This window comes from Paroedura picta, chromosome 13 (assembly GCF_049243985.1).
Source record: "Paroedura picta isolate Pp20150507F chromosome 13, Ppicta_v3.0, whole genome shotgun sequence".
NCBI lineage: Eukaryota > Metazoa > Chordata > Lepidosauria > Squamata > Gekkonidae > Paroedura > Paroedura picta.
In genome coordinates, this window is record NC_135381.1 from 2691668 (window position 1) to 2717986 (window position 26319).

The 26319-nt window shown below is 50.7% G+C and overlaps 2 protein-coding genes and 1 long non-coding RNA gene across 10 annotated transcripts in view; all 3 read left to right on the forward strand.

Moving 5' to 3' along the window:
• Window positions 1-260: 260 nt before the first annotated feature.
• Window positions 261-16867, forward strand: ANAPC5 (anaphase promoting complex subunit 5). Of its 3 annotated transcripts, none has more exons than XM_077308076.1 (18): window positions 261-348; window positions 2276-2371; window positions 3335-3414; window positions 4108-4217; window positions 4388-4583; window positions 5366-5432; window positions 6218-6319; window positions 6757-6947; window positions 8630-8711; window positions 9574-9663; window positions 11889-12070; window positions 12687-12822; window positions 13490-13564; window positions 13954-14075; window positions 14671-14778; window positions 15533-15680; window positions 16042-16204; window positions 16483-16867. In XM_077308076.1, the coding sequence occupies exons 1-18, from the start codon at window positions 268-270 to the stop codon at window positions 16695-16697; spliced, it is 2244 nt and encodes a 747-aa protein (XP_077164191.1). In that variant the 5' UTR covers window positions 261-267; the 3' UTR covers window positions 16698-16867. The 3 variants fall into 3 exon arrangements, with proteins under 3 accessions (XP_077164191.1, XP_077164193.1, XP_077164192.1); XM_077308078.1 differs by lacking the exon at window positions 261-348 and adding an exon at window positions 1114-1129; XM_077308077.1 differs by lacking the exons at window positions 261-348; window positions 2276-2371 and adding an exon at window positions 2467-2817.
• A 3084-nt stretch (window positions 16868-19951) lies between these two features.
• LOC143822675 (uncharacterized) lies at window positions 19952-21424 on the forward strand. The gene is made up of 3 exons (XR_013226229.1): window positions 19952-20286; window positions 20624-20778; window positions 20933-21424. It is a non-coding gene; the product is annotated as an uncharacterized LOC143822675 (long non-coding RNA).
• Window positions 21425-22405: 981 nt separating this feature from the next.
• Window positions 22406-26319, forward strand: part of CAMKK2 (calcium/calmodulin dependent protein kinase kinase 2) — a 28464-nt gene continuing 24550 nt past the window's right edge. For 2 of the 6 annotated variants that reach the window (XM_077308080.1, XM_077308086.1), the window contains exon 1: window positions 22407-22566. The gene's annotated coding sequence lies outside the window, so the exon portion shown is untranslated. Of the gene's footprint in view, window positions 22572-26319 lie in introns of all 6 variants that reach the window. The other 4 variants (XM_077308087.1, XM_077308088.1, XM_077308084.1 and 1 more) reach the window with 3 other exon arrangements.

The window sequence follows — 26319 nt, forward strand, 5'->3', positions numbered from 1 at the left end:
TGAGATAGGAGGGGAGGAGCCGCGCGACTCTCCGACGAGCCGCAGACCGAGCGCCCCCATTGGCGGACGGTCGCCCAATGGACGCCCCGGCTGCCCTCTGCGGCGGCGCCAATTAGCAAAGCAGGAGCGGGAAAGGGGCGGGGAGAAAGGAGAGGCCGTCGTTTTCTATTGGAGGAAGGGGAGGAGAGACAGATGAAAGCAAGAGCCCGTTTCTCCCGGAACTGGGGGCGGGGTGTGTGTGACGCCAGAGCCTTATTGTTGTTTCTAATGTGGCTGCAACATGCAGCTGTTTCGAATGCGCATGCCCCGCCTTTCTACCGAAACGGGATTCCAGGCGAAATGTACTGGGTATAGAGATAGGCAGATATATATGTTTTTATGTTTCATTTTAATTCTCCCAGATTTTCATTTCATATATTCTTGTTATTTGTTGCTTTATTTTTAGACTTACCCCGCTATTTCCCCAAAGGCATATATATCGTAATATAATAGGAGTCATATGCTAATATTAATATATAATAAGAGTAATATAATACTTGTCTTGACTGTATTTATGGACCTGTGTTTTTGTCTGGGATTTTAATGGGAATTTTATTGGGGATTTTAACCTGCCACAAGCCATTTAGGAATGGCAGGTAATAAATTGAAATAATAATATTAACATGATAAGCATGTGAGCTGACACAGTTATACTGTGCTTGGGGATAAAGACTAGGAGATGGGGGCGAGGTACAGATGCCAAGTCCAGGCTGGAAAATACCAGGAGATTTTTTGGGAGTTGGATCCTGTAGATCAGCTTCTGCAGGATATAATGACACGGAATCCACCCTCCATAGTAGAGGCTTTCTCCAGGTGAACAAATCTCCATTGTCTGAAGATCTGTTATAATTCTGGGAGGGCTGGAGGTTGGCATCCAATGGGCAGAGGTGTTAGGCAGTGGCATCACAGACAAGGTGGAATTGCAATTGTTGATTCTGACTGCGGCAAGCGGATTAGCTGGGGAAGCAACAGTGAGATGGGTTTCAAAAGCGATTAGCAATAATACAAATAATATTTTTCTTATTTATAACCTGCTCTCCCCCTAGGGTTCAGGGCACGCAACAACAGTTTTAAAAACAACAGAACAATGGTATGCATTCTAAACCTTTCCACTTGCTGCTTTTCTGCCTGTTTGCCATGCATGTAAAGGCCTGCCACTGCACGAGTGGAACTGGTGCTCAGGGAGAAATCTGTAGAACAGAGATTCCCTTCATGCTGCTGTCACTTCCAAAGGGCACCTTCATGGCACAGCAAAACAGATCAGGAGGAGAGAGCCCCAAGGAAAGCTTTTCTGCTTAGTGTCAGGATTTGCTCCTTTGTTGCTCCTCTTTTACACTGCAAGATACTAATAAGATTACTTGGTCATGCTGCCTGGCTAGTAAGGCAGCTCATGTTGCTATTTTTATGCTATCACATGCATTTAAAATTGCTTGCTAGACTTCGGAAATGCAAAGGAAATTACTTTATCTCATGAACATGTATTATTATGTAAATAAAACACAAATAACAGTCATAGAATAACTCAATAACATCAGAATAATTCATGCTCCACATCCTTGTTTACATCGTATGGGATAATCTTAGGAAAACAGAACAAATCACAAATAAGTAGAGAAAACGGACCGTACTATATTAAAAATGAAAACTGTCTCACTACACAACCTGTCTGATGTGCCTTCATTCTAGAAAAAAAAAAAGCTGGCTTATCTCACAATTGCAGCTGCCTTCTCCAAGCCCCTCACCAAGGTGACAAAATCCCTACATGGAAAACGTTTCCTTGAAAGCAGTAGCTGAAATTATCAGTAGATTGTCATGTGAGTGTGTCCCCCTTAATAACAAATTCTCTTACCACACATTCACACAGTAAATACACACAAATATACTAACTGTGTGTGTGTGAAGTGCTGTTAAGTCGCTTACGACTTAAGTACCGAAACAACTTCCCTGGAAGCACCAATGGACTCCTATTTAATTAAAGATCCTTTAAACCTAAACAACTTTTAATCTTTAACACAATCTATTTAACATAATTTATTACTATATTATACCTTCTATTGTTTGTTGTAATTACAAAGAAAAAGAATAGCCTCGATACTCTTAATTCTATGTATAATCTACCATTCCCCCCTCCCTTTTTAACATTCCTCGCTCTAAATCACACACCGAAAGACTTCCCGCCCTTTCCTCCACCAGCCCAGTATCTTTTCCCCAAAACCATCGTCCTTTTCCACCCCAGGCCTCGCTTTCCCGCCTCAGACCTGATATTCGACACATCTCTCTCTTCTCCAGCCTCGGCTTCGTCGCGCTGCTCGGCTCTCTTCTCCGCAAGCAGGTAGGAACCTTCGGAGGCGGGAGTCAAGTTCCTACCCGAGCCCCATATCGAACCGTACCCACTCCAGGCGCTGATTGGCTCGGAGCGGAGCGCGGGTGGCTGTGATTGGTTAATTTGCCGGCTCGCGACAGAATGGCGGCTTAGTGCCTGCGTTGCCCGGGATTGTCCCCCTGCTTAGCAAGCCCGGTCGACGGACGGAGGGAAGGGAGGGGAGGGCGGCGGGCATGGCCAGCGTGCACGAGAGCCTGTATTTCAACCCCATGATGACCAACGGGGTGGTGCACGCCAACGTCTTCGGCATCAAGGACTGGGTCACCCCCTACAAGACGGCGCTGCTGGTGCTCATCAGCGAGATGGGCCGCGACCTCAGCCTGCTCGAGAGGCGAAGCCCGATCCGCCTGCACGAGAGGCGAAGCCTGAACCGCCTCCTGCTGCTGCTGCTTCAGGTCAAGCAAAGGCCAGCCCGGGGAGGGGGGGGGAGAAGGAGGAGGGCTGTGTCCGGGGTTTGTGATGCACAAAGGAAATCATAGAGTTGGAAGGCACCTCCTGGGTCATCTAGTCCAACCCCCTGCACCATGCAGCACACCCACAACCCTATTGCAGCCTCCTTTCTATTTGTGGGACAAAGAGTCCAGGGGCACCTTTAAGGCCAACAAAGTTCCATTCTGGGTATAAGCGTTCAAGTGCATGAACACTAATTCGGATAGATTGAAACAAGACATTCACAGCCATTACTTCAAGGGGGTGGCAGGTGACAGTGGATGAGCGATAGGGTTGTGAGTGTCCTGCATAGTACAGAGAGTTAGACTAGATGACCCAGGAGGTCCCTTCCAACTCTATGATTCTTACAGGGAGGGAGGGGGGATTAGTTGACAAGAAACGCTATCTAGTGTCAAAATGCAAAAGTAACGTGGTGATGAATATAGTTGAAATAGCTGACATTTCTCACTGTGTTCTATACAGGGCCCTGATATGACCCTTTCTCGACTGATTAAGGCCATTGAAGAATGCTGCTCCCAGTTAGCAAGTGTGGTGCAAATAAGGCAAGTATTTGCCCTGTTTTCTGACCTTATGTAACATCTGTTTTAAACCCCTTTCATCAAAACAAGCCATGAAGGATGCCACAAGCTTAAATCATTTAATTAGCAGGTTTCTTTCTTTCAGAAGGAATGAGCCTACTTGTAAGCTTGTGTTACTGTCTGGCAATATTTTGTATGCACACACATAGTTGCAGGAAATAGGGATTGACCAAAGATATCCAGGTAATAATGTAATGACTTATGGTGTACTTATGGGCTTGAGCATAAGCTCCTTGTCTTACTTGGAGCTGCTCTATCACGAGGTGCTTTGGAAGACCCTCTGTCTTAAAGGAGAATGGTCAGGTATTCAAGAAGTCCAGAATGCTCTTAGTTGTGAGTGGGTTGAGTGGATTATTGGTAGAGGCTACAGATTTTTTTGACAGTGAACAATGTTCATGTTTTCCCCCAAACCTGAAAAAGTGTGTATTTACATACCTGAGATTCCCATTTGCCATTTAGCTCCTTGGAGAATCTGTTTATCCAGAAATAAATGGGTTAATAGGAAGTCCCAGTAATATATCCTGACTTTCTTGTAGCATATTTTTAATGATCAGAGTGGCAACTTCCTTGGGAGAAGAATAGTTACCAGCCACAGTAATATTGGAGCTATGATGTGAATCAGAACAAAAAGGATTCTTATATTAACTTTGTTTGCAGGATAAAGCTGATGGCAGCCGGAGAGCTGAAAGACATGGAGCAGTTCTTTGATGACCTTTCAGAAGCATTCAGTAGGCCAGAACCGGATGTTCACAAGACAAGTGTTGTAGGTACTATGCCATTTATTCTAAGCTTGCTTCATATGCTTAGCAGAGCAACCAACATGCAGTTATAGATCCAAGAGGGTCCGGTGCAGACTAGTGCCCTGTGTGAACAAGGTGTGCACCCCAGAATGCTTCTGCATATCCTACGATGGAAATTCTTCCCTCGCCCCCTGCAGGCCTGTTCCTGCGCCAGATGATTCTGGCCTACAACAAGCTGTCCTTCAGCCAAGTGTACAAGCTCTACACAGCCCTGCAGCAGTACTGCCAGGAGGAGCTGAAGAAAAGCAGCGGAGAGGAAGCTGAGATGGAGCTGGCGCACGGCGAGGGCCTTGACCCGAAAATAGAGAAAGATGACTTCGACGGACCACTCAGGTGTCCCTTTTGGTTATCCTCTTGGCTGCTCCACAAAACCTGTTCAGCTCAAGTCCTTTGTGCTTTGACTTCACTTGGTCCTAAAACTGTGAATTGCCTGCTTCCCAGAAAGTCACCACTCACAGATCCCAGAGAGGGAGCCTCTTGACTGGCCTAGAAGGTCCAGACTAGCCTGATCTCATCAGATCTTGGAAACTATTTGGAAGGAGAGTGCCAGGGAACTCCTGTGTTGCTCCACAGAGGCACACAATGGCACTAACTTTGCTGTCCAGGCATTTTGACAAGGGAAGCTGCAAAATTTCCAGTTTCTTGTGCTTAGCTGAATCGGGTTCTCTATTCAGCCCTTCTGCAGCGGACAGAGATATTGCTGGCGCTGCTTGGGTGCTGCACTTGGCTATGATTCTCTGTCATGGCTGGCAGTCTGTCCATCCCTCAAATGCTTTTGTAGCAGCTCTGCTGCACATGGGAGGGTTCAGCCATGGATAAAATGGAACATGCATGCAGCATGAAAATCCTTTCACCACAAAGTCTGCAGGTGGCTGGATATTTTCTCAGTTTTGCCAAAGGTTAGGCGGTGAATTCCCAACAGGCTGGATTCGAACCTGGGACTCTCTGGCTTAGGATTCAGTCTCTTTGCTCCCATGTTACAAACTGTACTGTCTTCTAGGAAGTTACTTCAGCCACACAGGCGGGTATAGCCTTGCCCAAAAGGTCATTTAAGAGTCTCTAAAATGTTAACAAGGAATCTCATTGCATTTTTCCTTTTTTCTTTATCCCCCAAGGGAGGAAGAAATATCTTGCAATGGGCCACTTTCTCAGAAGCAGGCAGAATACTTCCTCTCACAACAGGTCTGTAAACTGACAGATTGGGCTATCTTGGTCAGGGCTGTGACTAAGTTGGCTGGACACTGCCTCTCCATTCGATCTGTGGGCTACCATGTTTCCCTAACCATCCTGGGATGATTTCTGTACTGTAGATTAATTTATCCACCACTTTTCTCCCCCACTGGGGACCCGAAACCACTTACATCATTCTCCCCTCCTCCATTTTATCCTCCCAACAGTCCTGCGGGGTAGGTTACCCTGAGAGAGTGTGACTGTCACAAGTTCACCCAGCAAGCTTCAATGGCACCTGTGGGGATTTGAACCTGGTCTTCTAGGTGCTAGTCCGACACTCCCAATCACTGCACTGCACTGCATGTCATCATACTGAGACTGTGACTATAAAACCCTGCTTTCAGCATAGCTTGCCCCAGAGGACACTGGGCATTTGTTTCAGCTGCTCCCTGAAACCATGATGGGAATTCAAAAGTTAATTGTGATGTGGCTTTAGATGGGGAGCAGAGGTGTGTAGGGATTCTGCAGGGAGTTGAACTAGATGTCCCTTGAGGTCCCTTCCAGCTCTTGTTTCTGGATTTCTGAGAGCCCCTCCTCTAAGCATATTACAACGATGCTTTGCCCCAACCCTGAAATTTATCTGTGTGAGCTTCCAACTTTCTTTTCTTTCCAGCGTTAAATAGGTTTTGTTGCTCAGGTTGCAATGAAGCAAATCACATCTGCTTAACCCGGGAGAGTTTATATTTCTTCTCCCACCCCCCATTTATTCAACTGACAGGCATTTAATTTACTTCCAGGCCTCTCTCTTGAAAAACGACGAAACGAAAGCTCTTTCTCCGGCGTCTTTGCAAAAGGAGCTGAACAGCTTGTTAAAATTTAACCCTGACTTTGCTGAAGCGGTAGGTGGGTTGGAACCCTCCCCCACGCTCCTCCCCCCCCCCCACACACACACACACAACACCCACACACATTTGTGCAGTGTTGTGTTCTCTGTATTATAGCACACTGAGGAACCTTTTTGGAGCACCTTCCCTATGAAGAAAAGCTAAACAGACCTGGCGTTTTCAGCTGATAAAAAACCAGACTAAGGGGAGGAGGCATGATAAAGGTCTATACAATTATGCACAGGGTTCAGACAGTGGACAGAAAGAAACCTTTTCCCCCTCTCCTGAAATACTAGAACTCAGGGGCAGGGATTGCATTATCCCCTGCTGAGGTCCTTCCCCAAAACCCACCCTCCCAAAATCTCCAGGTATTTCTCAACCTTAGGCCAAGTAGCCATTAATTGCACAGACCCCGTCTCGTCCGTGACGTGCCTCTTGCTGTCTCTTGCCAGCACTACTTAAGCTACTTAAACAGCCTCCGGGTCCAAGACGTCTTCAGCTCCACCCACAGCCTCCTCCACTACTTTGACCGCTTGATCCTCACTGGCGCCGAAAGCAAGAGCAACGGAGACGAAGGCTACGGGCGGAGCCTCAGATACGCCGCCCTCAACTTGGCGGCCCTGCACTGCCGCTTCGGCCACTAGTGAGTGCATTTTGTTTACGTTTTGATCGATACTCAAATTCCTAGGCCACCCTTCCCAGCACTGGCGGCTCGGGGGGGGTTGCATCCTCGTTGATAATAGGTCCGTGCATAGCTAAAAGAACACAATTGGAGCATCATTGATCATAACCTGCTGTCGGAGTTCGCCACCGTTGATTGACCAATATAGGCTACCCACACATCCAGGGGAAGAGTTTACAAAGGAGGGCGTTTAACGACCCCAACCAAGCCAGTTTGAGAGCCAGTTTGGTGTAGTGGTTAGGAGTGCGGACTTCTAATCTGGCATGCCGGGTTCGATTCTACACTCCCCCCACATGCAGCCAGCTGGGTGACCTTGGGCTCGCCACGGCACTGATAAGGCTGTTCTGACCGAGCAGGAATCTCAGGGCTCTCTCAGCCTCACCCACCCCACAGGGTGTCTGTTGTGGGGAGAGGAATGGGAAGGCGACTGTAAGCTGCTTTGAGCCTCCTTCGGGTAGGGAAAAGCGGCATATAAGAACCAACTCTTCTTCTTCAAATACCTAGTGGAAGAGCTCCATTCAGCAGGCCCTTCGGAACGGCAAAAGAGCGCTTGAGTTGACTCCCTTTCTCCAGCTGCAGGACTTGGCAGAGGATTTTTTTTCTCCTTTCGACAGCTTTGCTCTTGAAAGCTTCTATCCTGGAAATCTTGTTGGTCGATAAGGAGAATCTGGCATTTCCGTCCCGTCGGCCACAAGGCTGGCACAAGAAAGGCTACCTCAGGCAGCGCATGATTTGTGAGATGCTTCGCCACCAGATGGCGATATCAGCCTCTTATTCCGGTGGCTTTAAGAAGGGGTCAGGCCTATTTCTTTAAAATGGTGTTTGACAAAATCGACTGCAAATCATGCAGACAGGCTAAAAATGCTATCGGTCCCCATGGCTCAGTAGCAACTCCATGTTCAGATGCAGCATGCCTCTGAATTTCACATGCAGGGGTAGTGTTGGGCCTCTGTGCTCCCATTTCTGGTTGTCCTAGAGCGTTGGTTGCCCACTGTGGGAACCAACCCTAAAGCTGACCTAACCTCATCTTCCTGATGCTCATTGTGAAAGAGGTTCTGGACAGCGAAATGGAAGAAGAGGTGATCAGGTTGTACACACAAGGTTACAGGGTGGGAGAAGAGAAACCTGTTGAGAGAGAGAGCTGTTTTTTTTGCTTTTGACTACCCAAAGGAGTCTCAAAGCGGTTTACAATTGCCCACCCTTCCTCTCCTCACAACAGACACCCTGCGAGGTAGGTGAGGCTTAGGGAGAGGGCTGTGATTGGCCCAAAGTCACCCAGCTAGCTGCATGTGGAAGAATAAAGATTCAAGCTTGGTTTTCCAGATTAGAGTCTGCTGTTCTTAACCACAACACCCGGCTGGCTGTACCAAGGGACAAGAATCCAGGAGCAACTTAAAGGCCAGCAAAAGTTGGGGCCTGGTAGGAGTTTTGCAAGGCACTGCTCACTTCTTCATCTCTTTACTGCTCTGTTCAGGTCATTCCTGGAGTCCACCACACACAGAAACAGGTGTGCGTGTTAGTAGAAAAGAGCAGGCGACTGGCAGAATTTGTGGTAGGACATGAGGTTTCGTGATCCTCTCCTTCTAGTTCCACGTCTGGTATTAAGAGCCTCACAGCTGTCCGTCTTTTTCCTCTGGTTGCAGCCAGCAGGCTGAACTGGCCCTGCGGGAAGCCATTCGGATTGCTCAGGAGTCCAACGATCACGTCTGCCTGCAGCACTGTCTGGTGAGCCAGTCCTTCCGGTCCCTAAGCAAGATAGTGGGGGGAGGGCAGGCATTGCTGCCTCTGGCCAGCCTTGCGTGAGGATGGAGATTCCATCCTGGCCAGAAGCCCTGGGGCCAGCGCAGGCGACTGGTCTGTGTGTCCCAGCTGCCTTTTGATCTGCGGGTCTTAGAAGCGCATTACGAGACCTTTTTTGAGCATGGGGCTTCCTTGCCATGCTGATGCCATGTCAGGGACTCCAAATCCTTGGACTGATGGAGGCTTTAGGCTGATCCTGCATTGAGCAGGAGGTTGGATTAGATGGCTGGTCTTCTCCCTTTCCAACTCTACAGTTCTATGGTTCTATTCTATGACACTTGGATGCCTTTAAAAGGGGAGTGGGCAAATTCGGGGAGGATTTTTGTGGCCTGGTAGGAGCCATGAGGGATACCTGCTCCCTCCAGGTCAGAGACAGTATGTCTCTTTAAATCAGTTGTTGGAGAAACCCGGATGTTGAAGGTCCAGTTGCCTTCGCCCTCTTTAGAGGCTTCCTGGAGGCCGCTGTATGAGACGGGCCTTTAGCCTGATCCAGCCGGGCTCTTCTGCTGCTCTCAATGCGTGTATTAATTGTATAATGGAAATTTCCTTGCAAAATAATTGGTATTGACCCCTGTCCAATCCTATAACTCTCAGCCCAGCGGGAGCATTGATCTGTTTTTCTCCTGCATCCGTTCTTAAGGCCAGCCTGGCTTTCGACCAGCGGCTCCCGAAAGGCTGTTTGCTTTTTGCGAAGAGGGCATTAGGCCGCTTGCGTTCCGTAGCCGTGGGAAGACCCTGCGGGCCATTAGCTCTCTGCATCACTCCGAACTCTCCTCTCTCTCCCCAGAGCTGGCTGTACATCTTGGAGCAGAAGAAATCGGACAGCTGCGTGCTCTTGGAGCACTCCGTGAAAAAGGCGGTGCATTTTGGATTGCCAGTACGTCTTCGCGCCCATGCAGTAGCAGGGCTTGGTTGATCAGGCTTGTGCCAACTGAGTGGTAGAGTTTATCCTGGGTTTGCAGGCCACGTAGGCAGAGGCAGGGGCAGGGGTAGTCAACCTGTAGTCCTCCAGATGTTCATGGACTACAATTCCCATGAGCCCCTGCCAGCGTTTGCTGGCAGGGGCTCATGGGAATTGTAGTCCATGCACATCTGGAGGACCACAGGTTGACTACCCCTGGGCAGCGGCATGTGTAAATGCCCTCCCCGTGTGAAACGACAGATCAGTTCCTGCAGGCAGAGCTTGGAGAGGAGGCGAAAAGGGACCCTGCTGCTTTTTGCGCCAGCTTGCTGTGCACAGGGAGGCCTGTGGTGAAGGAACATTCAAAGAGTTTTTTCTCTCTGGAGCCGGAAATGGTACAGGAAAACCGTGCCCTTTAGCATCTCCTTGCTCAGTGGTGCAGAGCGAACAGCCCCAGGGGCTGCCGGATCAGGCTTTAGATCTTGGCACACATTTTCAACCGGCATTGCCACTATTAGGAGTTTAATAAACCTTTGCTGAATTGTGAAAGTTCCAGGCACAGTTGAATAGCTTGTATGGTTACACACAGTGCTGCTCTATCAAGAGCCATACAAGCTATTCCAATGTGCTTGGAACTTTCGCAATTTCAGGTTTTTCTTCCTAAGCCCCAACTCTGCTCATCTTAAAGCTCTGGATGGAGGAAATGTCTCCTGTAGCCATACCGAAGCTCAGTCCAGTGGCTCGGATGGAAAGGCTATCTGGGCGTGAGCCACATAGTGCCGCAAAGGCCCCTCAATGTTACCACAGCAGGGGGGCTTTCAGAATAGCGGCTGGGGAGAGCCCTCCCACCCTGGGAAAGAGAAAGGGTTTTAATTTTTTTTAAAAACCTACCCTTATTTGTACAGGTTGACCTGCCCACTATCAAAGTGGCCAATGACAGGCCGGGAGGGGGAGGGGAGGGGAGGGTCCCTGGCCATTTAATCCTTTGACGCCCAGCACTCCTCTCACTTCCCGGACAGGCGTTTGGCAGCTCACATCACTTCCTGGTGCCTGGAAGCCTGAAAAATATTTCAGCAGCACCTTCATGGTCAAAAGGATAGAAAAGGTTGCACCATTACTCTCAGACTTCTCTTAACAGCGATGCCCAAATCTGTGTTTAGTTGTTCTGTTTTAAGCCACTTTGTGGAATTAATGAACCAAAAAGTCAAGTGAAAAGTCTTTCTGTTAACTGGTTTGCCAGCTCCCTTTCCCTGCAACAGCTGTCATTTAGCACATACACGCAACATAAAATGTCCTAGCTTCAGGACTCAAAGATCCTGCAGCAGTGAATAAATTATGAATAAATAAGGATGTAACTTGAGCACATGACTTATTTTGCATATCCCCCCCCCCCAGTCTCTAGAGAGGAGGAAGAAGAGCTGGTTTTTTATACCCTGCTTTTCAGTACCCAATAGAGAACCAAAGCAGCTTACAAACACCTTTCCCTTCCTCTCCCCACCACAGACACCCTGTTGGGTAGGTGAGGCCGAGAGAGCTCTGAGAACCGTGACTGGGCCAAGGTCACCCAGCTGGCTGCACATGGAGGAGGAGGAGTGGGGGAATCAAACCCAGTTCTCCAGATTAGAAGTCCGCACTCCTAACCACAACACCAAGACTTCACTCCCTAAGGCAGGGGTAGTCAACCTATGGTCCTCCAGATGTCCGTGGACTACAATTCCCATGAGCCCCTGCCAGCATTGGCTGGCAGGGACTCATGGGAATTGTAGTCTATGAACATCTGAAGGACCACAGGTTGACTACCCCTGCCATAAGGGACTGAAGTCTTTCTTGGCTTCTGAAGCTGTATCAAACATTGTCAACCCGGTTAAGCCACGTGGTCCAGAATCTTTATGCAAAAAGCAAAACAAAAATAAAGGCTGACATGCATCTGGGATGCCAAATTCTGTCCCCGGCGCTAATTTTCAAACAGTGGCAATGACAGCCTGCCACAAGGAGCAGAACCCTAAAAGAGGCCCCTAGAGATTCTGCCCAAATCCGTGCCTGTTAAATGGCAAAATACACCCCAGGGTCTCCCCTCCATCCCACTGGAATTCCATGACCTTTGCTCAATTAACTCCCGTCTTCAGACTCTGAGCTGCCAGTGATGAATGGCTTCATCTCTCTAAGATGTGCGTTTCCTCCCCCCCCCTCCTTTCTCCTAGTATTTAGCCTCTCTGGGGATCCAGTCCTTGGTTCAGCAAAGAGCTTTTGCAGGGAAGGCGGCCAGCAAGCTGATGGATGCCTTGAAGGACTCCGACCTCTTGCATTGGAAGCACAGCCTGTCCGAGCTCATCGATGTCAGCATCGCCCAGAAGACGGCCATCTGGAGGCTCTACGGCCGCAGGTGCTTCCTCCGACCTCCGAGGGGGGCTCTGTAGACAGCAAGGGGGAAAGCCAACCTGCCAAGGGTGGCGCTGAGCACAGGGGCCCTTCCCAAGGACACCTTGTTTCCGTTTGAAGACGGAGAGGCAGGCCTTTCGCTATTGTGGTTATGAAGATGTCGGACGCACGAAGCTGCCTTATTTGGGCCCTGAGGTCTTGACCACTCAAAACTGGTAGCGGCTCCCCAGGGTCACAGGTAGAGGCCTTGCCCATCACATCACTTGTTCCTCTTAGATGGAGATGCCGGGGATAGAACCTGGGGCTTTTTTTGGTAGGTTAGGCACAGAGCCTTCCTAAACTGGTGATATCTAAGGAAAGGTCGTTGGGCAGGGCGGAGCTTCAGTGCCTTGTGGATCTGCTTGCTCATTCCCACAGCCCACCGAAACAAGCCATGTGGATTCCCCCCATGTACATCATATTTACGGGTCACAGAACCTTTTGCAGACTACAGAACCGGCCTTTTGCGCTGCACGAAATCCTGGCGCCGAGGAGACACAGCCCCAAGCGGAGTGCAGACAGCCTCGGACGCTGGGTCTGGCACGCCTCGCCTTATGCTGACCACATCCCTCTTCCCGCAGCACCATGGCTCTCCAGCAGGCCCAGATGCTGCTGAGCATGAACAGCCTGGAGGCCGTGAATGTGGGTGTCCAGCAGAACAACACCGAGTCCTTTGCGGTGGTGCTGTGCCACCTGGCCGAGCTGCACGCCGAGCAGGTGAGCGGCCCTGCGCTTGGGATTTGTGGCAGAGGCTGGAAAGGATGCTCCTCCCGAGGAGGAGGGCGATCGGCTCTTGCCTGCACCACCTGGGGAAGAGGAGCCTTTTCCCCATCCTCTCAATTCTGTCCCATGCAGAGGCCTCTCCCAGCCCTGGGGTAAGAGACAAGTGCCCTCTGGCCCATGCTGGTAATAGCCTGTGGGGTAGAAGGAATGGGTTTGATGATAGCAGGTGGAGGTAGTTTAAAAGGGGGGGGGGACTTCCTTGGTATCCTGTCCGCAGATCGACTCGGTCTCTTCTGCAGTTAAATGAAGTTTGACTCCAGTGGCACCTTGAAGAACAAAGAAATTATTCTCTTATGCATCGTCAAGTTAGCTGGCCCTTCCTGCAATTCAACCCCCTCTCCGTACCTTCTCTCTACCTCAGGCTTTCTCAACCAGGGTCTCATAGAATCCTAGAGTTGGAAGGCACCTCCAGGGTCCTCTAGTCCAGGGGTAGTCAACCTGTGGTCCTCCAGATGTCCATGGACTACAATTCCCATGAGCCCCTAAAAAATCACGTGGCAAGTGTCAGAGAAAGGTGCTGGTGGGCACCCCTTTGGAGACTTCCACTTTCGACCGTGAAATGCCTTGACTGCTGACTGCCCTCCCTCCCTTTGTGTCTCAGGGCTACTTTGCTTCTGCCTCTGAAATCCTGAAGCACCTGAAAGAGAGATTTCCTCCCAACAGTCAGCATGCACAGGTGAGGTTCAGTATGTAGCCTTCCTGGGGAGCTTGGGGGTGGTTGAGGCTTTCTTTTTCATTTCTAGGCCTCCATACAACTCTGCCACATACACACAGTGCTGGACTGTGGATCATTTTGTCCTGACTTGAATGGCCACTGGGCTTTCTCTTAGCCATCGGGAATTAAGTGCATCTCATGGATCCACTTTGTCTTCAGAGTGAACATCTTTTCACAATCATAATTTCCCTTCGCTTCTGTCACACCTGCTCCCTCTTCCCTTCTTTCAGTCCTCGTTTTCATATCGCTGCCTATCTTGAAAGGAAAAAGCACGCAATGTTGCCTCTTGTTAGAACAGTCAAAATTGGGTGAGAATTCTGTCTTGTTTCCTTGAAACCCACCCCTCGTAGCTGTGGATGCTGTGTGGTCAGAAAATCCAGTTCGACAGAGCCGTGAATGATGGCAAGTACCACGTTGCTGATTCTCTCGTGGCCGGGATTACGGCACTGAACAGCACTGAGGGGATATACAGGTGAGCAGTCAGCAGGAACGAGCACCGTGCTGATGCCTGTGTCTGGGCGGAGTTCATTAGTAAGTCCATTAGTCAAGGTCTTGCTTGTCTTATCTGATGAACCATTTTAAAATTATTATTCTGGTGATTTTGAGGGCTTTTAGCCAGGTTCTGTTGATTTTCAGACTCTCTTTCTTGTAGAACTGTATCAGTGTTTGTGAATTTCAATGGCAAAGAATTTTTATCCACTGTCATGTGACCCCCATCAAACCTGTAGTCCCTTGTGTGAGGCCAGGCACTCTCCCTGAATTACAGCTGATTTCCAAACTAGAGACCCATTTTCTTAGAAGGAAATAGCAGCTGCTATGAAAAGACTCCGAGGCATCACATCCCTGCTGACCCACCTCCCCAAGCACTGCCCCCCCCCCCAGGTCCAGAAATTTCCCAGCCCAGATTCGGTAACCCTACAGCAAAACGGAGCAGTTTTTATTCCCCCCCCCCGATTGCTTTGGAAGAAATTCAACTCTCCACTTAAACTGAAGGAAGGTAAAGATAATTTTTTTCACTGGATGGTGCCCCTCACCTGTTATGTTTTGGGGTGGGGGTTGTGTTGCAGAAAAGCCCTCGTCCTGAAAGCGCAGAGCCAGATGTCGGAGGCACACAGACTCCTGCAGAAACTTTTGATTCACTGCCAGAAAATAAAAGTCACAGAGACCGTGATCAGGTAAGAAGCAAGGACCTTTTGGGCTCCTGTAACATGGGGGAGAAGTCTTCTTCTACGTCCTTCCGGGGATCCCACAGCAAGGGGGAAATGCTCTATGCCATAAGCATCCTTAGAACAGCCTGGTGAGAGGCAGACCGTCACTCAGGTGGAGAGCAAGGGGGTTTGAGAGGCTCTGGCTGAGTCCCAGCCTGGCCCAGCTTTCTCTTGGCTGCACCAAACGATGTTGCAGTTTCTTGGATCAGCCGTTAGGGACTGAGATGTACACTGCTGGGTCTGGCTTGCGGAAACTTGGATCCCTCGGTGCAGTTTTTGCATTGCTTCATGTGTCCTGTTGATGGCTCTGCTTTGCTTCACTTCTGTTTTTAGACTTCTGGCTGGCTCTCCAGCCCAAGCCCTGTCGTGTCGTTCGTTGACTGTACCGATGCTCAGGCTGACCTTGCTTGTGTCCTCCGCCTTGATTCCACTGAGAAAGGCGGACTGGAAATAATAGAAATAAGATGGACACGAAGCGTGGCCCACCTTTCCGTTGTAGTGTGCCGATGCATTCAATCGCTCTTTTCTGTCCCCTTAAAGGAGGGGCATAGCAGAACATGACTTGAATGGACACGACTGAAAGGATAGCATCATCACAGCAGAAGGGAGGAGCCAAAAGGGGTGTGGCCACAAGGGGGTGGAGCTACAGTAGTAAGAATGCTTTGGGAGGGGTTTCCTCCACACACCACTTGCTTCTTCTTCCTTCCTCCTCCTCCTCCAGAGTGCTCCTGTCCATCGCCAAACTCCACCTGCGCTCTCTCTGCCACACGACAGCGCTGCCCATCCTGCTCCAAGCCCTCGCTCTTTCCCAGGAGTACCACCTCCAGCATCTGGCTTCTGAAACCATCCTCAACTTGGCTTTCTCCCAGGTACGGCCGCTCCAATTATCTCTTGAATTAATTTATTGACGACTCAGTTGCTTGACTGCCCTCCCCAACGATGGTCTCAAGGTGGTTTCTAACAGAAGCCAGCTTGGTGTCGTGATTCGGAGCTGTGTCCTCAGATATGGTGAGCTGGGCTTGATTCCCCTCTCTTCTCACACAAAGAAATACAGTCCATTCCATAGCCACTGCAGGAAAAATGTCCCCTGTAGGAGTTCCCTGGCAAAATTGCCTTTTATTAACGTTACTGCAACACGTTGGGTTAGCAAAATCGTAACCAGCAGACAATGCAGCAGCACTTGATGCACCTCTTCCCCTCCTCTCCCCTCCCCTCCCCTCCCCTCTTCAGCTGATGCTTGGGATTCCTGAGCAAGCCTTGAGCATTCTCCACCTGGCGATCGAACCCATCCTGGCTCACGGGACGGTGCTGGACAAAGGGGCCGCCATGTTCCTAATGGCCAAGTGCCAAGTCGCCTCCGCAGCCTCCTACGCCCCCCCGAAGAAAGCAGAAGGTAAGAAGGCTCTGTAAAGTAGCATGTCCTTTTGTCCGTCCTGAACCTACTGCCCATCGGCTTCCTCAGAGGGCCTCGAAATCTCGTATTTTGTGGAGTAGCGTGGGAGTACAAGACCCAGAAGCCCCAAAAGGAAATTGGACAGAGTGACTGCAAGAATGAGTTGAAAACAAGCTATTCAGCTGTCAACAGAGATGTTTTGAAAACTGGGGGGTATGGGGGGGCAAGAACCACAAAATAAACCCTCCTCCTCCTCCTCCTCTTCTTCTTCCTGGCAGCTCTGGAGTCGGCCATCTTGAACCTCAACGAAGCCCAAGCCTATTTTGCAAACGTGGACTGTAAAGAACAGCTGCGAGACACCCTTTACCTCCAGGCCAGGCTCTTCCACAGCCTGGGCAAGGCCCAGGAGAGGAACCAGTGCGCTATGCTCTTCCGGCAGCTGAACCAAGAGCTCCCAGTGTGCGAGGTGCCCCTGATCAACGCTTTCAAATGATGCCCTTGGGCAGAGGGCCACAAACCGTCTGCCACTGTTCAGCTGCAGGAGAGCTTTCCGACATCCAAGAACCACCTCCTGTCCACTCCGCCCCACTCCATCTTCATAACAGGACATTTTTGGCACTTTGCAAATCACAGTTGGGAAATAAACAGCAAAACAAAACACGATTTACTGATATTTCTTTCCTTTGAAACATTTTTATGTGATCATTCCACTCAAACAAGGGGTCCTCTAGGCGGTGAATATAAAAATAAAAAATACAGTTAAATGATAAAATCCATAAGCCACACTAGAAAGAGGGCCAAGAACCGCTGGACAAAACAGCATTTATTTCATTTATATACTGCTGCTCCTGGCCGGCTGGCTTGAGTTGGCCGGCTGGCCAGGCCATACAGGGGTTTCAAGTTCAAATCCAGCGCCTTGAATTGAGTCCAGAAGCAAACTGTAAGCCAAGACTGGAACGATATGATCCCTACAACCCACTCCGTCAGTACTCACTGTGAGTGGGCAGGTAGTTTTGAGTTCCTGCATTGTGCAGGGGGCTGGACTAGATGGCCCTGGAGGTCCCTTCCAACTCTAGGATTCCATACTGTGGCCACAGCATTTGGACATGCACAAAGCTGCCTGATACTGAATCAAATCCCCAGTCATCAAAGTCATTGTCAGAGCATTGACTGCTCAGACCTTTCACATCACCTATAATCTGGTCCTTTTAACTGTAGATGCCAAGGATTGAACCTGGGACCTTCTGCATGCCAAGCAGAGGCTCTGCCACTGAGCCATGGCCTCTCCCCCATTCTGCACCAACTTGTTTTCTGTTACTTTCAGAGCAGGGAGGGTACAGCGGAGGGGGGGATGTTTTTGCAGCTCTCTAATTATGTATGGCTGTGGTTGATTTTGTATGGTGTGGTTCTCCCCCCCCCCTTCTTCCTGATGAGACACGAGCAGTTGGATTTACAAATAGGGAAAACAGGCTTCAGAAATAAAAGCTCTGCTGTGTGGCTAGCCAAACGGGTGACTCGTTTTCAAATTACACACCGTCTATGCAAATACAGATATTTTTTGTGTGTTTTTCCCTTGTGTTTTGGAGTGGAGAGCAGCTTAGCCAGGAGTCTGTGTGGATGTGATTCCTGGTGTGGTCGGCTGTTGGTATTTCACAATATTCCTAAGTGCCACATATGGCATGGAGCATCCTCCATCAAAGTCAGAGGATAAGTCCGGAAAACTAAGGTTCTAACCCTCATGGCCCACTCTTAAAGCCTAACATTCTGGACAGCTAAAGAAATGTGATCCAGAGCTAAACAGTGGCTACGTGACACAGAAGAAGAGATGGGTTTTTATACCCATTTTACTACCTTACTTACAAACACCTTTCCTCTCCCCCCCAACAGACACCCTATGAGGTAGGTGGGGCTGAGAGAGCCCTGACAGAACTGCTGGAGGGGAATGATGGGCAGGCGTACCAAATTCAGGTTGGGGATGGAGCCTGGGGGGGGGCGCAGACCCTGGCGGGGGTGGTACAATGCTATAGCAATGCTATAGCTTTAAAAGGGGATTAGATAGAGTTCTATCAATGGCTGCGAGCCATCATGACTGAGGGAGATCTCCACATTCAGAAGCACATTGTCAGAATCCCAGAATGGGGGGGCCAAATCGCGGGAGGGAGGCCTGGGCCTGGTTAGCCCCCGTGTGAGACAGGATGCTGGACAGATGGACCACTGCTCTGATCCAGCAGGGCTCTTACGTCCTCCAGCTAGGATTACCCCCAACCACACCCAGTTTCTCTTCTGCATTCACGGCCTATTTGGGGGTTTTGCTTTCCAGAATTGGCGCTGCTCATACCGCTTTAGAATAAACACCCCTTTTGTGGCCAGCTGGGGATGTTGGCCAGTCATGCAGCCTTCCAAATGGAAAAGTGCACCTGCGTTCCAAAGTCCATCGGAAACAGAACTCTGTTCCAAATGACGAGCTTTTCCAGACGAGAAAAGTACCCTGGGCATTGTTTTGTTTGCATTATTCAAACCTCTGATGGAAAAGTCCTTCTCGGAGACGGGAGCTTCGCTGAGGACCGGCTTTTAGCGCATGCAAAAGTAATGTAAATACATCTTGAGGAGCCCTCTCCTTGAAACGTTAACTCCACGATGTCCGTGGCTGCTCTCGTCCTCTCGGCTCGCTGGAGTCAGCGTGTCTGCGTGGAGAGACTTTAAAACCTTGGACACAAAACAGCCCCGCTGGAAGAACCAGGGGGGCACGGCTTTCGTCTGTCTGGCCTCTACACGGCTCTGCTTGTCCCCAGTATGGCAGCTGTCTAGACCAGGGGTAGTCAACCTGTGGTCCTCCAGATGTCCATGGACTACACTTCCCATGAGCTCCATGAGCAAACGCTGGCAGGGGCTCATGGGAATTGTTGTCCATGGACATCTGGAGGACCACAGGTTGACTACCCCTAGTCTAGGTGGTCATGTGTGGTCAACCTGATCTGTCCTGACTGCTTGGCCTGCAGAAGGTCCCAGGTTCAATCCATGAAGATAGTTTCAGATCGTTTCGGAGGGTAACTCTATTGGTATAGAGTAAAGCAGCTAGATTCAGGTCCAGTAGCACCTTGGAGTAGGGCTACCAGCTCTGGATTTAGAGGTTCATGGTGACTTTGGGGGGTGGGGCCAGGAGTGGGCAGGAGTTTGGGCCCGGAGGGTCCTCAGTGGAGTATAATGCTGTCAAATTTACCCTCCAAAGCAGCCATTTTTGCCAGAGCTTGGTGTAGGAGTTAAGAGCTGGGTTCGATTTCCCACTCCTCTTCCACATGCAGCCAGTCGGGTGACCTTGAGCTGGTCGCAGAGCTGTTCTAGCAGAACAGTTCTTTCAGAGCTCTCTCAGCTCTACCTTCCTCACAGGGTGTCTGTAGTGGGGAGAGGAAGTGAAAGCGATGTTAAGACACTTTGAGACTTCTTCGGGCAGTGAAAAGTGGGGTATAAAATAAATAGCTCTTCTCCTGTGATGTGGCCACTGTTTAGCTCTGTAGTTTGGATCACATTTCTTTAGCTGTTCAGAATGTTAGACTTGGGGAGTTGGCCATGAGGGCTAGAACCTTAGTTTTGCAGTCTTATCCCCTGACTTTGATGGAGGATGCTCCATGCCACGTGCAGCGCTTAGGAATATTGTGAAGTACTAACAGCCGACCGCACCGGAAATCACACCCACACAGGCTCTTGCCTCAGCTTGCCCCTTGGCTTGGTAGCAGTACCGTCTGGAGAGCGTGCTGAAAAGGGCACTGAATGGTGCTTTCCTAACAGTCGGTCTGTTGCAAGGTTGCTGACCTGCTCCACACCGCAGCAGCCGGGAGAGTCCGCCTCTACTTTCCCTGCCGCTTATCGATCCCAATGCAAGCAGGGGCCGTTGTGTTCTCAGCGGGCGTGGCATGGAAGTGGCTGATAATGTCTTAGCAAGAGCCAGACGCACCAGGTGAGGAGAGGTTTCCTCACTTGTTCTGCTTCCAGAGTTGCTGCCGTTTCAGGGAATTTGCATGCATTTTTGTAGCAGATCCCCAAAGTTGCAGGTGAGCCATCCCTGGGAGACCTTCGTGCGGACGGTAAGCATCAAAAAAGAGCACTGCCTGTTTTCCTCTTGCCTCTGTGACAGGGCATTTCTCAGAGGGAATTCTTCCAGGAATGTTCAAGAGGGCATTTCAGCCTTGTGCCAGCTGCCCTCAAAAGCTGCAGGGTTTTGTGCAGATATCCTGAATTGATCAGAGTCTCGCGGGGCGCTTGTTAGGGCAGGCCTGTTCCCACCTGCCATTGATCTTGAGCAAATGTATGTTGTGGGATATTTGGCTATTTGGATCGGAATGATTTCTTGTTGCCGTAAACAGCAAGAATGTTCAGTGATTATAAGATCCATCCGGATTGATTCTCTGTTCCTGTCTCAAGGTTGCGTAGCTGGCTGCAGGTGGAAGGGTGGAGAATCAAACTCGCTTCCCCAACACAGCATCCTGGCTCTCCTACCATGCTGGCTCACTAGTCCTGTCAATATGAAAAGAAAATACGAAAGCATGCACTTTGAGGATGGTGCCTTGGAAACCCAGGCAGGTTACTATGGTTGATGGTACAGAGTGTGGGAGTGCTGGGAAAATCACCCGGCACAGGCACATCGTCTCCCAGAGAAAATAAACATCTGAGGTGGGAAGGCCATTTCAGGAATTCTTACGTAATTGGGACATTTTTATGTTTTATCTCTAGGAACCTACCTGGCCCTGCTTCCACTATAAAATGATAAAAACAAAACATGAATAGCCAGCATAAAAAGGCCGAGGATAAAGATCATAAAAACAGGCCGCTGAAACTATAAGAAGTGTTCCAGAATAAAGTACTTTTAAAAGACCAGGCTCTTTATTAAATATGTCTCCTCCGAGACCAGCCAAAGCTGTGTAGTGTGGGGACCCACACAAGAATATTTGCAAAATGGTTCATGGTAATTGTTTGGAATTTGCCTTTTCCTTTCTGGAGTTTGTTTTTTTTTATGCATGAATCAGAGGCACTATGATAGCTGCTTTTTAAAATGTTTGCCTAAAAAGCAGATGTATCTATGATGGTGTTGTTTTTTTAAAACACTTGCCTTAAAAGCAGGGATGAACCCTCATGAGTGGTGATATATACATTGTAAAATAAATAAATGATCAGCAAAGAAAAACATGGCCGTTTCTGCCCTGGACTCCTGCCCTGGCTCTTCTAGCTTTTCCAGAAAGATGGCCTTATTCTCCTACCCCAAGGCACTTTTTCCTGTCTTCTTCTGTATCTCCTTCGTACTTACCCATCAGCCTGCTGAAAAAATTGGAGAACCTGCAAGGTTGCACTCTTCTGATGCTATGGTTGGGTCTGCAGAGAAATAACAGAATGTTTGGAACTGCTTCTGTGTTCCCACACTCTTACTGTGGGATGCAAAGACTGGCAACTGTGCAGTTGCCATCTCCAGCCTGGAAAGTACCTGGAGATCTGTCTAGGAGTCTAGGGTGGTCTGAGTTTCGGGAAGGGAGGGTGCTTGTTGGGGATGCCAAGGAGCAGGGGTCCTCAATGTGGTGCCTATCAGCACCCAATGTTTTTAGGAAGCGGCTTGAGGCCATGTGGGGCTGTTAGACACTGGAAATTTGACTGGCTGTGCAGGTTTTGAAAGCCAACACTTCAGCAGTTTCTCCCCCACAACACAAGCAGCTTAAGGGTGTGACTGAAGAAGGCAACAAAGATTTGTGTTTCCCAAATTTCACTCCCTGAAGGAGTCTCCAAGCAGCAGCTTCTGATCACCTCCCCTCCTCTCCCCACGACAGACACCCTGTGGTGGGTCTGAGAGAGCCCGGAGAGAACTGCGACTGGTCCAAGGTCCCCCAGCATGCCCTCCGACTCTCTACGCGGCTTACATTCCCTCCCCTTCCTCTGCCCACGACAGACACCCTGTGAGGTGGGAGAGGCTGAGAGAGCCCTGGGAGAACTGAGACGACCCAAGGCCCCCTCGCTGGCCTCCGTTAGCCTTCCTCCCCTCTTGCCTTGCCTTGCCTTGCCTTGCCTTGCCGCCAGCCTCCCCCTCCTCCTCCTCCTCCTCGTCTTGCCGGAGGGAGGGGCGCGCGAAGTCCCCCTCCTCTCTCCTCCCCCTCGGGGCGCACATCTGGCCGGTGGGCGTGTCCTCGGCGGGGTGGGCGGGCCGGAGCGGGGCCAATGAGGGGCGCGCTGGCTGCCTGGCTGGCTGGCTGGCGCGCGGCGCCTCTGGCTCTGGGGCTGCAGCCAATCGGGGCGCCCGCGCGCATCTGGGCCGCCGGGCCGCCCGCGCCACGGGGACGCTGCGCAGCGGCTGCAGCCGGAGGGGCCGGAGGGGCGCCCGGCAGGTGAGGCGAGGCGAGGCAGGGCTGGGCGGGGGCTGCAGGGGCTGCAAAGCGCAACCGCATCCCGGGAGCGGGGCCGGCGCGGCTCTTCCTCGCCCTCCGCGGGGGCCGCCTGCACAGCCCCCCAGTCCGACCCCTGCCGAGGGTCCCGCCGGGGAAGGTAGCCGGGCGCGCGTGGCTGGAGGGGGCGGCGAGGGCTTCTCCGGGCCTGCCGGTGATGGAGAGAGGATGGACCCCCCTCCTGAAAGGAGACCCTGCCGGGGGGGGGCTTCCTTTTCTTCCGACGCTGCGCTTAGGGTTGCCACTGCCTGCCCGGGAGATGCCTGGGCAGGTCGTCCACTTTCCTCAGCAGGCCGGGGAAACTGTCACCGGGAGGGCAGGGGTGATTTCAGGGGATCTCCAGGCCTCCCCGGGGGCTTGGCAACCCTATTGACGCAGCTGGTTGGCAGCCGGAGGTCACCCCCCCCCCCCCCCGCCCAGTCCCGCGGGAGCCCAGGGATGCTCGGCTGGTCGGCCACCCCCATTGGCTTCTATGGCTGTGCTTCCCAGCAGTCACGTGGTGTGCTGGCCACGGAGCCTGGGGGGCTGGTCGTCCAGAGGGGGGGTCTGCAAGGAGCCCTGACCCCGCTAAGCGGAGGCATTCCCAGCGTGAGCTTTTGGGGTCGGCCTTCCTCAGAGGGGGCTTCTGTCAAAAGAGGAGCCGAATTGGTCTCAGGGGTTGAGGACCCCTGGGTGGCCATGCTCTCCGGCGCACCCGAGGAAGGGAAGGGAGCTCACCTGCGCACAGAAAAGCCAGAATAAACCTGGTGAGCTGCTTGGCAGACACTAGAGGCCTCTTCTGTTTTGAGGATGTTAAGACCCTATTTAGGGGTGCAGGAGCGGCCTGACGTTGGCGGGTTCTCTGCCTGGCCTCTTGGCCGCCTTGGGTGTGTTCAGTGCCCTCAAGTGGCTTCCGGCTCACGGCCACCCTGCGGATGAACATCCTCCAAACCGCCTTCCCCTTAACAGGCCTCGCAACCTGAAGGCCGTGGCTTCCGTGGTGGAATCGACCCGTCTCACGTTGGGTCTCCGTCTTTTCCGGCTCCCTCCCTTAGTGGCACAAAAGCATGGGGGGGGGACACACGGGATGGGGGCCTGCTGTCTCTTCCAGCACCACTCTTGTGCCAATGCCCATATCCATGGGGGATGATCGGCAAGGTGGGTCGGAGTGCAAAAGAGCAGTGTTTCAACTGAGTGTGTGCACATGCACATTAGCTTAAGACTGGTCCTTTTAAACCCAGAAGTTACCCTTGGTAACTTCTAATCACCGAAACCCCTCACCCTGTGAAATAATGCAGTCAAGCCATTGTGGAGATCTTGTTTGTGTGTGTGTGTGTGTGTGTGTGTGTGTGTGTGCACGTATAGTTTGCCTAGGATTCTAAGCACTGGTTCAGGAGGGCAGGTGGTAGAGGCCTCTCATGGGCCACAGACACCAAAAACAGCGCCTATAACAGATTGCTCTTAGCTTAACTTCAGTTTCTCAGATTTGGGGGTAAAAGTGCATTCCAACCCCTGTTTCCACCTGTACAGTCTCCGAAGCCTTTCAGGTGCGAGGGCCGTACCATGCTGGCTGCTGCACATGTTTGTTGGTGTTCAGAAACTAAGAAGCAAAGAACATTGTGGAATTAAAGAAAATTCATCCCTTTGTGGTTTTGCTTTTGCCAGGTCCCCAGGGTACAAAATTTGGGCGCTGGGCCAGGTTCCCCTTGGAGATGGTCACAGGCTCCCTCCTCAAGTTGAGCATCTCCCCAGTCCTCCCCCAAAGAGTGGGAGCTCTTTGAAAAAGTGACTGTAAGAGCTGCAAAATTCCTGCAATGGAGTTAAGAGGCAGTTGTTGATTGTGGGCGTCTAGGAAAGGCCTGCAAACCTTGGAGGACAATGTGTTGTCCAATTCTGGTTTGCGTCTCACTTCATAATGCTGACAGCGGTCATTGTGTGTGGGGTCAGCATTACCCAAACACTTATTTATTAATGCTTGGGGCTTTTTAACGAACCAATGTGGCCTGCGTGGCATTAATTATGGAGCACCTTTTGATCCGTCTTCCGGGATCAGGCCAGAGACCTAATGGTTGGCTAATTGTCGCGCAATTGCTCCCAAGCGGGCCAAAATGACAAAAGCCCCCACCCATGGTTTTCGCCCGGCCATTCAGGGGTCCAGTGCCACTGTACGTGGAGGTTCGCTTTTGCTGTCACAGTGAACCATCGTCAGTAGACATCCAGGGATGAATTTTTTGAAAATTTAGTGGTCATTCCTATTTCTCCCGTCGGTGAGTTCCGTAAGCTAGCCGCACGTGCCGCAAATATTTCCTGTTCTTGACCCCAGTTTCTGGTCTCCTACGAGAGAGGAAATATCCATATCTCTGTTGTAATTCTATAAACGAACCCAAGTCACGTGAATTTTTTGTAGATGACTTCTTGATGTATTGGGATAGTCAACCTGTGGTTCTCCAGATGTTCATGGACTACAATTCCCATGAGCCCCTGCCAGCATTTGCTGGCAGGGGCTCATGGGAATTGTAGTCCAGGAACATCTGGAGGACCACAGGTTGACTGCATGGGACTGTTGCCCACAGACCAGCCAGCCAGCCAGCAAGGCGTGGGTTAATACCATTGGCGTTCCTGTAGCCCACGTTATCTAGATTCTCAAGGATTTCACAGATTTGTGTGGGTGGGTTTGCCTTGAACAAAATGGCTGTTTCAAATCCTCCCTGAGCAAGGTTTGAGTCCAATGAAAAGAGCGACCTTTTTTGTACTCCGAGCTGGGGGAATTGCGATAGATCAGTCCGGGAGAAACAAAGAGCCTGGTTGTCCCTTTTAGAATAAATTCCTTTCAGGGGAACTTCTTGTTCTCTCTCTCCCGGTGGATTCATTTTGCCTGCTCCCTTTTTTGTCCCTGTCCTCCTCTGCTTTATCTCTTTCTTTCCCAACCCCCACTCCCCGCAAGATGCAAAGTGTTACTTCTGCAGATTCTCAACATTCCCCACCGTTCCTGAACTGCACACAGCCAGCGGAAAACTAGCAAGGTGCATGGGTTGTCTCCCTCCTTTCCTGGTCCTAATTTTTGCAAGATAATCTTTGGGCTAAAATCCGGACTCTCCACTGGCTGGTTAGTGTGGTTGACCGGGGCTTGGACTGTAGCTCCATCCCAGGTATGTGTGTGCCTCTTTGAGCTGGGGTTGTGTGCTTCAGTGTTCCCCAAGGGGAATCTCCCTGCATACAGAAAGCTAGCCTGGCAGGTGTAAAGATTTCACCAGACTTTCTTTCTGGCAGAAACGGGTGTCCAGTGAGGGGTTTTATGTTTCTCCAGAGAGAACTTTTCAGATGTGCAGTGAAGGAGGCCAGATAACAGCTGCGACCTGATTGTGCTATTTTTTACATTACTGGTGTCACCTGTGTGGGGAAGGAGGGAAAGGTTTGAACTTTTACCAACAGATAGCTTCATCGGCATGGCGCTGCAGAGGGTTCGGAGGTGTGTTGTGAAATCCACATGCAAAGGCGGCTTAAGTCTAGCAAAGAATGGCATGGCTTAGCGGTAGGGCGTCTGCTTTGTGTCGCAGGAGGTCCTGGGTTCGAGTCGACGTGTTGCATAAATTGCACCAAATTCCAATCAATATTATTGCAGCAGCACCCTGGAATTTTTTTTTGGAAGTTTTGAAGAGGAGATTGGATGAACACCTGCCAGGAGTGTGCAGTTTTTAGCTCTCTGAGAAAGTGGGG

Bases quoted from the DNA above. Each gene is read 5' to 3' on its own strand.
- ANAPC5 (XM_077308077.1), top strand. From the start codon at position 2,596: ATGGCCAGCGTGCACGAGAGCCTGTATTTCAACCCCATGATGACCAAC. The intron at 8,712-9,573 runs GTGAGCCAGTCC...CTCTCTCCCCAG, and splicing joins TCTGCCTGCAGCACTGTCTG to AGCTGGCTGTACATCTTGGA. The intron at 12,071-12,686 runs GTGCTTCCTCCG...CTCTTCCCGCAG, and splicing joins TGGAGGCTCTACGGCCGCAG to CACCATGGCTCTCCAGCAGG.